General features: G+C 40.3%; 1 protein-coding gene across 2 annotated transcripts in view; it reads right to left on the bottom strand.

The window, feature by feature from the left end:
• Positions 1 to 13,137, bottom strand: part of aff2 (AF4/FMR2 family, member 2) — a 187,230-nt gene that overhangs the window by 137,246 nt on the left and 36,847 nt on the right. For both annotated transcript variants that reach the window (XM_030396609.1, XM_030396611.1), the window contains exon 2: positions 982 to 1,102. In XM_030396609.1, coding sequence (XP_030252469.1) covers positions 982 to 1,102 — 121 coding nt within the window. The remainder of the gene's footprint in view (positions 1 to 981; positions 1,103 to 13,137) is intronic.

The following is a 13,137-nucleotide window of genomic DNA, read 5'->3' as shown; positions in this document are numbered from 1 at the left end:
TACCTCCACCAGACTGACTAACTATGTCCACCCACGACTTGAGGACATACCTTTGCAATGGTCCACCCTTGTTTTTCTCCCACTAGCATTATGTCAAGTTAAGAGTTGAGCAGCTGCTCTATTATTGGCTGCACGGATCACCACATCAGGCCCCTGCCTCGGAACACAGTAAACTAGTCGATGAAATTTACTTTTGATTAAATCGTTCTCGCAACTCTTGCTTGTGTAAACGATGTTACTGTGGAGGGCCAGTACAAAACTAAGAGCTAAGCACGTGAACAGCTCTGTTGTTGGCTGCAAGAGTCAACTTCCACCTGAGAATTTCAAGACCCACAGGATTTTTAATGAAAATGTGACGAAGATGTCCCCACCATGACTAGAAAAATATTAAATTGTGTGTATACTCCCGCTGTATATTTTACTCCCAGACTATGTTGGGATAGCTAGTGTGGTTAATAAATGGTGCCATCATCATAACACACAGGCAGGGCTCAACAGAGGATACTGGTGCCTTCCTGTAGCTAACACAAAAGCCAATTTTCACACTGAGCTGAGGAAAAAGGACAGAAACTTGTGAAAACTCGAAAAGGACGGTAAAAAACAGTAGCTAATTGCAACTGGAATGTCAAAATCCCCTCATCTCTCCGAAATAAATAAATCCAGTCCAAATGGGGTTTCAGAATGAAAGCGGGGAAACAGCTTTAACAACTAACATTAGCGTCCCAACATGTCTAAAGTGGAATAATCAAAATGTTGTATCTCATTTATCTGATTTGAACAAAAAGGTTAATGTGGCTTAAGCTGTAAATATTGACAATCTTCCCGTCTTTAGTTTATGTTAACTTTAGGCTAATCAGCATCAGGCTCACGCACAAGTGCACACACACGGTCAGTATCAATCTTCTCATCTTAGCATCAGAAAGAAAGCATATAGCATTTTTCCCAGAATGTTAAACAATGTATTAAGTCAACCTGTCTTACTTTATAAGGTTCTCCAAACAGGTTGAATCCAGTTGAGAAGAGGTCTTCGTCCTGCTGGACTTCCTGGTTTCTCCTCTCCCACTCTCTCCTCTTCAGGGCGCTGCGCTCTGACTCCAGATGACTGCGAGGACACAAAGAGAAAAGCTTGTTAGCATCCCCCACTGAGGCAGACACATTGCCTGGCACCAGTGAGACCTGCTGGTTTCTAATGAGTATTGCTAACAAGTCATTTTTGGATCTGCAAAGAGCATTTGGCAGAAAGGCTCCTCCTGCAGTGCGATTAGAGTAGCTGGGTAGCTAGTAAAGGAAAATAACATGGCAAATCATGTCACTGCACTGTCAGAAAATGACTCCGATTCCACTTAACGCACCAGCCAGGACGAGAGAGAAAAGCTGAATGTACTGCGATTGAGGAGGATAAGAAACGTAAAGGTGCAATATGTGAGAATTAGCCATCTCTTCAATTCATACAAATGGAGCAGCATATCACCAGAGCAAATTATTTTGACTGTTGTAATCTTGCATTCTTATATATTGCAGTCTTTAAGTAAAAATATCCAGCGTGATGAATGAAGCTGGTTGTTAGACAAAGGCTTCTTGTCAAGTCTGTCTGACTGTCACGCCGTCTTCTATTGAAACTAGTATCCAGATAACCCCTTCCTTATTGAACAAATAAACTGTGACCTAAGTGTTTGTACTGACGGTTTATATGAATAAATATTTTCTGTCTCTCTGCATCAGCTCACTGCTAAGGTTAGCAGTTAGTTATTTTACTCTGGACTGGACCTAAATTTGATTTGCAAAGGCAGCTTGATCTCAAAGCTCCTATAAAATGCTTCTCCCAAGCTACAGTATAACTGACCCTCATGTCATCCAGAACTTTCTAAAAGCTTCCACGCGTAGCTTTGCTGTGACTCTAACTGCTGGAAACTATTTGACTTAAAAAGAAATTACTTTTCTTTGTCAAAACAAGATCATCCAAGGCCAAACTTCATGATGAATAGAACAAAGATTACGCTTTTATTTGAAATTAGTCTTCCAGTTTGCTGCAAAAGGTCTGATGTGTCTATGGGATAGAAAGAAATTGTCAGAAAAAATTTCTTTCCACATACTAGTTAAATACCACTGTCTGTGTACAGGGTGGAGCTGGAGCGGTGAGCTTAGCTTGGCATAAAGAATGGAAGGAGGAGACAGCTATCCTGGTGTTCAGTAAAGTTAAATGTCAGTATGCAAGCAAAAACTACAACATGTTGTATCTCTTTTCTGTAAAAAACAGAAATTTAAACAAGGCATTCCGACGCATATCAACTTGGCGTTTTAAGCAAAGTCATGGTGGGACACCAGCCTATATCCTGACAAAAAAATATTCCATCCGCTCAGCACCTCACCAAAAATACAAATTAAAATATTAATACAACTGAATTTATTAAACAGTGAGCTTCAGAGGTGTTCACAGATGTTTTTTTGAAGCCTGTCCTCTCAGAAAAAACATTCACATAGGTTAGAAAACCAAGCAGGTCATTGCAACCCTTTGCTATGTTTGTTGTTAGGTAGCGACCTCTGGCAGCTGTATTGGTTATAACAGCTGCAAAGGAGGAACTGAGGAGAAATATAGTATCAAAAGCTACAAATCCGTATAGGGAGGAGATCAGGCATAGTGGATGACTAAGACTTTCATTCAGGTGACAGTTGTTAATGCAGTGATGGAGTCTTTTAAGGTTTAAAGTAATGTCACGTACATAACATGATTTTTTTTCAGTAACGTAGGGACATTAGTAAAGGAAGTTACAGAAGTAAAGTGATTTGAACCCAAACCATGATGTTTTCTTGAACCTGACCAAGTAGTTCGATAAAGTCAGTCACTGTCAAGCTGCAGTGGCCATTTTGTTTGGTGATATACGTTGTGTTGGCAGACACTGACAACAACCTATTCAGTCATTGCGCTATAAGAATGTGTTGTATTTTTGACAGAGCCATAGCCGCTTCCCCCTCACTGAGCTACGCTAATCATATCCTGGCTCCATACTCCTTGTGTTCAATACTTATCACAAGGATAAGAGCAGCATTGATCTTCTTATCTAACTCTCTGAAAGACACAAAACAAGCCTATTTCAAGCTTTTAAAGATATCATCTATTCCTTTGTACATCCTCAATGGTCCAACGGTAAATAATGAGACCAAATGAATGAGATAATGGACATTCTTTATATATCTATGAGGGGAAACGACTCACAAAAAAGGGTTGAACACAGCATGGACAATAAATTGTCTGTTCCTACAATATTAGCCGAGGCTCTGAAGGCAACACTTTTACAGTTCCTTCTATTTATAATAAGGTCAATATGATGTAACATATGCCATTAGCCGGGTACTTTCATTCATGAGTGCGTTCATTTTTTACGTAGGTGGGCCCACTGGGAATCGGAGTCCTAATCCAGGCAGTGTTTATGACGTGCTGTACCCACTGAACCACGACAGACTGCAAAGGACAGATGCATTTACATCCTGTCACAGTGTCCCCCGGATGGATCCCAATCATTTTTTCTTAAATCTTTCAACGTTCGCACACAAACTACTCACAGTGTTTATACTGGTTTTTTTTTGTTTTTTTTTCCCGTCGTGAAAGTCAGAATTATTGCTCGTGGATATGATTCGAGATAATTTTTTTGTGGCATTTAAAAATACGAGACAGCTGACAGTAAACAATGATAAGAATGACGGGAAGCGAGGGAGAGCACGCTGTTGGGAATAGAGTGGTGGTGAAACACGGGTTTTTGGAACATTTTTTTCCTTACATAACGCGTATTTTTTGCAAAGACCCCTTTCACTGCTGAGTTACCGATTCACCCTGCCCTCCTAAACTTTTTCAGTCACCGGCCTCCTCTGAGAAATCTACAAGCTGCCAGCTAAACTCGAAATCTCAGAAGTACAAAGTTACGTGTGTGTGTATGTGTGTGAGAGAGAGTTATGCATGAGGCTGTGGCCTGCTGACCCAGGAAAGGGCATCCTGTTTTACCACATCCACTGCCGAGAGATGAGACAGGCCGGCTAATTAGCGATCAAGACAATTAAAAGAGCCTTTCTCTTTTCCTCTACCAGACCTCGCCTTCAACACTTAATCCGTCAGCAAGATGTGAGTGGGAGGGAGAGAAAGAGTGGAGAGGCAATGAGAGGGAAGTGGGGGGGGGGGATCACAGAGACCCATGGGAGGAAAAAAAAAAGACCCAGTTTCAGGGCAACAGACAGTTTCTTAAAAAGGAAAGAAAAATAACAGAATGATGAAAGACAGAGTGGAGGGATGGGAAGAGGAAGGTAGAAGAGGAAGGAGGGAGGAGCAAAAAGGCAGGAGAGAGCAGTGGGAATACCAGACAAGATGATTGACAGCTGAGGCGTGAGTGTGTGTGTATGTGTGTGCGTGTTACAGCAGTATACGTAGATGTGATCATTGCGTGCGCTGGGACTGCTGGATGACATGTGCATTGTCTGTCAGTGCAGAAAGATAACTGACAGAGCTGTCACTACAACAAACACACACACGTGTATACAGTACACACACACACACACATACACACACACACACACACACAGCGCTGCAGTCCCATGCCACAGATCACTGTCTCTGTCTCCGTCTGTCACGCAGACATTCACATGGAGGGAACCAGGTCAGACGAGGTAATTAACACATCCAGGATTTATTTCCCAGCATGTGGCAGGAACAGAGAGCGACATTACCTGTCACACACAGGTTACACTGCTACTCGGCCTTTTTACACTTCACTGATTTGATTTCTTTTCTTCTTCACAAGTTTTTTCAACCACAGTGCCGTGGTCGGCGGGGTCAGAGCGGATCTTTACTGCCATGAATGCTGCAAAACAGAATTTCTCTGTAATGAAATCAAGGTTCTTGAGATGAACTGCAGATAATACTACAAAAAAGACCACTGCTCTAACTACTTTTTAGAAATACTATTTTGAGTGAAATACAATTTTTTTCTCCGCAAACCATGATGGAATGACCAGCTTAACAATCTGAGTCAGAAGATGAACCTCTGAAAAATGTCCATGTCCATATGTTGCCTCAGTGTTTGGTATGTCTCTCTGTTGCTTTAATGACACTCGTGATAGCATGGACTCCACAAGTTAGTGTAAAATCTGCTGACTCATGTTATTTCACCATGATTTGACAGTTTTTGCACAAAGCGTCTTGTTTTGTCACACAATGCTTGGCTTTTTTCAGACTTCAGGTGACCCCATAAATGTTCAATGGCATTGAGGCAGGTTCATGACAGTCAGGACTCCCTGTGGACCATTTGTTTAAGCTGGTTAATGCTGCTGGACGGTGGATTTATTTGAAAACAACTTGTATGTGTCCTAATGTGTCAAGAGGAAAAGGATGTGGTTTTATGGCAAACGTCACCCGGAAGCTTGATGCTTTAAAATATATGGCTGAAAACGGGTTTATCCATTTTAGAAATAAGTTAAATTGATGGATAGATATGATGGATGCAGTATCCTCAAAGTGTATATTTCTGAAGAACATTTACATTTCAGTTGCACCCTGAACTGTCGACATTATAGATTTCAGATATTTTTCTAGATCTCCATTTTCACCTGATGTTCTACCTTTGATAGCTCAGAGATGAGATGGCACCTGGGTCGGTCAGTTTTTCTGCACTTCTGACAGATTGTGGTAAAACCCGCAATTTTAAAAGAAAGAAAGAAAGAAAGAAAGAGAGATGATGGACAGACGGGCGGCCAGATGGATGGATTGCTGTGGATTATTAGCAGTGGTGATATCAGCAGCAGGCATACTGTCGATGTTGATATTTTTATGTGAATGAAAATGTAGCGATGGCAGCTTTCTTTCCTACGACTCTGCTTTCCTTCTGTATGTGTGTGTGTGTGTGTGTGTGTGTGTGCGTGTGTGTGTGTGTGTGTGTGTGTCCTGAAGTAATGCTGATAGCCAGAGTAAGCTCTGGGAATTTAATCTCAGCAGAGCTATGCTGTGCTCCCCTGATAACTAAACACACACACACACACACCGACTTCTCTCACACAGCCTCATCACCCTCTCATTCATTTTCACTGCACACAACTTCAGCAACACTCTCTCTTTTCCCCCGACAACTGCTGTTCTGCCCATTAGCAAGGCATCAAACCTGCGACTGAGCATGTGGACCAGGTCTCATGTGTGTTATCACGGCACATTTTTGTGAATCATTTAACACTGTCCGCATTAAGTCTTAACGCATATTACTTGCAGATGTCATGAAGAAAAAAATGCCAGGTCATGCAGTGGAAAGAGCGAGAAAGTCTGCAAATGGACATTCGTCCCACATTCCCAATGTCTCGAATACAGCGGCCTGGTGACTTGCCTTACAGTTCTCAGTGTGACGCTGTAGGTACCCCTCCATTGTCACTTCTTGAAGCGGTAGTATAACGAGTGAGAAAAGTTTTGGGGCGGTCAGGGTAGTTGGATGGGTCGTACATTGGACTGTCCCTGTCTTGTTTGTGATCAAGAGTTATCTGTGTTCAAGTTATGTTAGTAAGTTATCCTATGTAAATATGTTATGGTGCAGTGACTTATGAGACTGAATGTAGTTTTTTCAGCCTGAATTATAATCTTTAGTAAGCTTTACTTTGGAAGTCTAACAGGATGAAGCATATAACCTTTTATTATAACCTTTAGTTGTCCAGGGAGCCATTAATGTCTAAAACTGATGCTAGAGGGTGAGTAGAGCTTCATATATGCTGCTGACCACTAAGTAAGTAGCCATCGTCTTTTCTTAAACCTGACTGAGTAGTTTTGTATTGTAAACCTAACCAAACAGCAACCACTTCACAACAATAATTATCATATTTATGATTGTAACAATAAAGATGGTCGTGATAAAGGTCACTCGACAGCCTCCTCTCCTGTGTGGCCAAAACATATAAAATACAGACGGTGTAAGATGTTAGGGGCTTAAAATGTGCAAAATGTCTTTAAAAGTTGCACGCTAATCATAAGGTATCCAGTAATGTTGAGCTATTATTATTATTATAATATTACTTATTATCATTATTATGTAGTACTAGAATACGATAAATAAATAAGTGCATTGGTTAGGTTTGCCAATAGATTACAATTTATATGTTCTAATACTAAAAATCTATGGATCTGTGCTGAAATTATGATATTTGGTTTCACTTCATTTCGAATTTCGGGAAGCCTTGTATTTAATGCCAGTAAAAACGGAAAGCTGCTCCCAACACGGCGGCGGCAGCCAGATGTTGAAGCTGGTCCGTGGGATTGAGTTGAACACGTTGAAGTTTCTGTGTTCTGTCTTCAGTAGGAAGAAAAGGCCCCGGTCTGTGTAAGTCATCAAGAGAGTTTCTGGAGCTGCTTCATTGAAAATCAACTGGAGCCTGACTTTGTGGACTCATGCTGCATTTGTGTCTTATGGGAATAGCTGTCAGAACAGTTCAAGGCAGCCGCTTGGAAATATATTTTAGCTCATTTGAAGCCATGAAGACACTCTGAGCAAAGCTTTCTCTACATTTTGGTCATGTGCAATCAGCTTCTCCACACTAGACACACACGCTACGGTGACGTTTTACAGTCATAGCTTCAATCAAACTGTGTTTTAACTGAAGTGAATTCGTCTTTTGCTTCTTGCTTACACTGATGTTTTGTAAACAACACTTTGTGTCATTTAGTTAAAAGGGTATATTTTCTTAAGAGCAGCTGAGATGAACATGTTAAATGGAGGCTTTTATGTTGCAGCAAACTGTCCCAATAGGCCAAACAGGTGTTACTAATAACATTAACCATGGCAGCGAGCCAGCACATGCAATAACGGGATCCGAAAACACAGCATCTGAACAGAATTCAGCTGTCATCATAAATCCATCGCTAGAATTCCCTCTAGTCCTTTTTCAGCTCAATGTCTTACACAAATCACTTACTTTAATATGTTCTTATCCCACCGTTACTCCCACAGCATAGTTATTTTCCTATTTAACTTGATGGATTGTTTCAGAAAAAATAAAATATATCCTTGCCTCCAGTGAAAGATGCACTTGAATGATCCAGGATCTGATTTGCATTCTTGCTCGGTGGTAAACTTCTTGGTACATTTTCTTATGTGACAATGACTCTCTTGCCCCTAGGGGGGCAGCAAACTCATTTTCTATCTGTGTCCATGCAAGTTGATTTTGAGCATTTCCGTTGTTTCAGTGTTTGCCAATAAAGCCATTTTCACAGCAGAAATTAAGAGTTAACGATGGCTCCAGCCTTTTAAGCGTCCCATTACGCTACGACACAGTCCTGGAAGTAGCTCACCTAAATGGAACGTAGCTATCATTAACATAATAAATTCCACCTGTGCTTTTGCTGCTTTGATAAGCCAAAGTATCTACCGTAAAAAGTATCTATTATGTTATTGCACACAATCATTAAATTAGTTTGTAGTAATGGTAACACATTGATTCACATTATGCTGGTTTTCAGAGAGCAAAATCCTACCCCAAGATATACCATTCATGTATCTGTGTATCTGAACTGTGGTAAACTAATAGCTCCCCAATAACACTTAATACTGGCATTACCTCAGACTTTTTCCACAGCTAATGTTATTAATTACATTGGTCATTACCACATGTTGAGGTCACCTGCACCGTAACAAGATGAGCAGGCAAGAGTCTTCTTTGTGCTAATGTGTAAACATATGAGAACACTTTGTAGCATAGCATGAGTTCAGGCACAGCACCGGAGTTAAGCCTGTGTTAGCTGATTAACGTCAGCTGCTTCGTTCATGCTTCGCAATCACGGGCTCGGGCTCGTACATTTGGTATTGTTGATTTGGGTCGACCCAACCCTTGGATAAAAAAGGAAACACAATGGAACACTACGACATGTTAAACTTGGTGTGCAAAGTTAGAGCAAAACATTTGAAATTTCTTTGAAATCACCTCCAAATTAACATAATAATGATTTGGTTTAATATTTGGCAATTTTCCAACAAGCAGTTAACTGGTAACTGGTAGCAAAGTTTATTTAACACATTTCCAGGAATCTGCCAACTGGTTTCTGCTCAACTTCTGCTGATCATGCACCTGTCAAACTTCCCCTCAACAAAGTGAGTTGGTCCAGTTTGACTTCAGACTAGTTTCTGTCAAACTTAAGCTGGTCAGAAAGGTTACGTACATGTCTTATAACCAGTTACATCAGACCCATTATCAGGCTGGACTATTATCTGACCCAACTCCTTTCTCGGTCAATGGTCCCCACTCTATGATCTCAGTGTCCATCTCATTTGATGTCCAAAGTAGTAGCCGATCAGCACTCAATCATCTGAATTTGCAAAAAAACTAGTGGCTAAAGTTATCAGCTAAATGTGGAAGTGGAAGTATCGAGAGGAAGAAAATGGAAAATCTGAAGAAAAACGCCTCAAGATTGTACATAAACACAGAACCTGATGTCTTCACAGCACTCGAGTTAAATGTCAGTCTTTGAATTTTGAAACTACAGTACATTAGCAAATCAATTTACAACAACAAAAAAGTTCACGTTTACAATCATTTAGGTACCTGCGTATAATAATAATGGAGTTAAAATGCCATAGTCAGCAAAGGTTAAGCAGAAAAGAAACAGGAAGTTGGAAATTTCCCGTAAATGTATCAAACACCTGACCAGCTGCTTATTAATTGCTTATTGGAAAATATTAGAATATTATTATTAAACACTTTGGGGTCATTTTCAGTAAATTCTAAGTAACTATTGTGGTAATTGGGGGTCATTTCAAAGACATTTTGAGTGTGTTGCTTGATCATTACGACCATGAAAACCTGTCTTTGCATACACACAGTTTTAGTGTTAAATCCAAACAGAGTTTTATGGATTCGTCTTCTCGGCGTTTTTGTTCCAGAAAGTATTACTTCAGCGTCAGACACAAAACTGTTAGCATGTAACCCATGCTTTAATTAGTGACTCCTCGGCCAATAATGTAGCCATCATGACAACTGCTTTCAAAATAAATGGAATTATGAATCTTTTTTTTCTAAAAACTGTACCACTGCTGATTATTATCAGTCAGCTGAAGTGGTGTTATAATAAGCCCTTCATATTTTCAATCTTTGTATTTTATTTAACCTGCATTTAACCAGGCAGCTCAATTAGGGATAAGCCCTTGAACGCGTTCGAGGTGTGTGTGTGTATGTGTGTGTGTGTGTGTGTGTGTGTGTGTGTGTGTGTGTGTGTGTGTGTGTGTGGGAGAGAGAGAGAGCGAAGGGATGAGGGGGTAGAACGAGTGTTTTGGAATGACAGGGAGAAGTGAGGGGGATAATGAGAGGAGGAGGAAGAGGAGGAGAGGGGGAAGGAGAGAGGAATAGCTGTCAGGCAGCAGACAAAAGCTTTGTTTGAAGTGTCAGTTCAGCGACGCATTTGGTGCGTGTTTGTGTGTGCTTTCTGGTTGGTGTGTTCACTCAGACGGCATTAGACATCAGAGAAATATCAGCAGGCATTCCTGGATAGACAGAGGAGAAGAAGAAGATCCAGCATGGCTTCAGTGTGAAAATATACAGCTTTTAGGTTTTTTCTGTAGGTGGATGGGAAGAAGAAGGAGGATATCAGAAATCACTGCTTTGTGTCTTTGTTGTCTGACACGAGAGCAGGTATTATAATGAGACGCAGCCTTCAAACACGTTGTTACCTCCAGCTTTGTTTTAATGCACATCACACAACAGCCGCGTACTTGACAATGATGGATAGATAAATAGACCGAGAGCGAGGACAGGGCAGGAAGAAGAGAGTACTCCGCAAGCTTTGTGTGTCACATCGTGCTGCAGGAGAGCTAACAATGACACACAAACATAAAGAAATCACACTGTATGTGAAGGAGCCCTCTCATTTACATATGTACATATTTTCTTTGTGTTTGTTTCTTGTCTTTTGTTTGTGCTGAGAAAACAGTGATCTCAAATCCACTCAGTGAAAACTGTTTTCGATCATGTCAAAAACATCACAGGTTAAGAGTCAGAAACACTAAAGAGTACAGATGTAAAGTCTTTATAGTCTGGGGCCATTTATTGGCAAGTTATAGAAATGTTCTACACATTCCATAAACTTTACATCAAATATGATTATCTCATGTAGCCTGGGAGGTGACATGGATGTGTTTTGGGGTATTTTCTTAATCACACAAGCAAAATCCTTAGGTGAAGGTCTTTTACTAAATGTATGTTTTCTGTCACAATTTTCACGTTGTTATGATACTATATACACACTTGCATCCATTGTTAATTGTTCGTCGTGATAGTCACTGCTGCAACGTTATTTCATAACTAATTATCACCAAACTACTGTTACCTTGACAACTCGTCCCTCAACACAGCTAGCATACAACCTTTTTACTGATCAAACACGTCCATATCAACCCCTGGGCCTGTATAATCTTCTGAGACTTGCTTGAGTTATGTAATCCATGATCATGTGAGCACATGGTACATTTCAGAGGCATTCAAAGTTAATGCAAAGACATGGGTGAATGTGAATTTGCCTAAACAGGTGTTGATGCAATTTCTACATTGCTAGCTAGCCACAGCTAATGTCTGTGTGGTAGATTCATTGGCCTTTTGGGGACAAATATTTCAAACTGCAGAAATTTGCAAGGCAAAAATGTATATTGATATGATAATGTCAGACATGCAAGAAGGTGTTTCTACCAATGTTGAGTTATTTTTAGGACCATATGAGCTGTAAATTTAAATATATATATTTTTTCAGTCTTGAGAAGTGTCTGTGGTATTTCTCTGTGTGAGAGGCTGGACCCAGGGCTATAAAATATTTTAAAAGCTGTTGTCACTTTTGCTTGTTAAGCTTTTGAGTGAACAGTAATAACTGAAGGCAAGTTAGATGATTGTATTAACGTCTCTAAGCAGCTCAGATCGTTGCTCATTTGGACAGTGGTGACCACAGTCACAAAGACACAGACCACAATTTTGCCATTAAATCTATCCTGACAGTAAATTAGCATTTCTTCAGTGACTTTGCAATATAGTAAAGGGAGAACACCAATATCTTAACACAGTGCTAAGAACGTGTGTGTGTGTGTGTGTGTGTGCACGCGAGCATATATTAAATCATTTGCTGCGTTCGATTTAGGTACTCTAACATAATGGCTTTCTGAAGCCCAGTGAAACAAAGGATTAAAGGGAGCGAGAGACGGAGCACCGACGAGAGAAGACGGAGGGAGAGAGGGAGGTTGGAGTGTGTGCGATACAATGGAAACAGGCCACTCAGGCACATTTCTGAGTGCAAACACTTTTGAGTAGAACGATCATCAGGGCAAACACGGACTCTAGTGACTCTAGAGGCCGTTCTCACGCCATCTCATCCCTCTCCAGCCATCGCGCACCAGAACTGCTGTTAAAGTCTGAAATGGCCCCTGACTGATTAAATTCATGATAACATGCCCTCTTCAAATATATCAACAACTTAAATCATTCAGCTTTAGGTGTGCGTGATGGATATTTTTCATAGTTTTTCAGTGGTAGAATGCAAAAGTAATGATTTAAGAAAAATATTTAAATCTGTCTTGAGTCTTTTTTAGCTTAGTCCAACTGCACATCTGTAACAACAACCTGCTCCTCTTCCTGGAATACAGGAAGAGCATTATCAGAGATGTGCGATAATTCACAGCTAAGGTGTGAAGATTCATACTGTTTTCATTAATAATGGGACATGTACTCCCTTTTATTAATTAGGCACTGCTGAAAAATAACCAGATGACGTGTAGGAAAGGATTTTCACAGTTTTTTTAAGAAAAACAAAGATGCAGTGAGCGGAGCGGAGAGAGGCGTCTTCATGACTGTACCTCTGGATTACTGTGGTGCTGCTGTTAAAACACAACAAGCTCAATGTGTCGTCCAATTACTCAGATGATTGATGACTGTAATGAGCTGACATCATTTTGGATTAAAGCATGATTTCAGTCATGGACATATTTCAATGTACCCGTGAGACGATGTACTGCGTTTGGGTTAAAGCTCTTTTGTATTGCCTCTATAATGTAAGCACAACTGATAAATATTAAAATTCATCTGTTTCTACATCCTTTACTTTTTGATTAGGGCAGCAATCATTGAAGATTATATTTGCTGAAAATGATCCATATG

The sequence above is a fragment of the Sparus aurata genome, chromosome 18 (assembly GCF_900880675.1).
Source record: "Sparus aurata chromosome 18, fSpaAur1.1, whole genome shotgun sequence".
In the NCBI taxonomy this organism is placed as follows: Eukaryota; Metazoa; Chordata; class Actinopteri; order Spariformes; family Sparidae; genus Sparus; species Sparus aurata.
The sequence above is the reverse complement of the archived record's forward strand: the minus strand, read 5'-3'. Positions and strand labels throughout refer to the sequence as shown.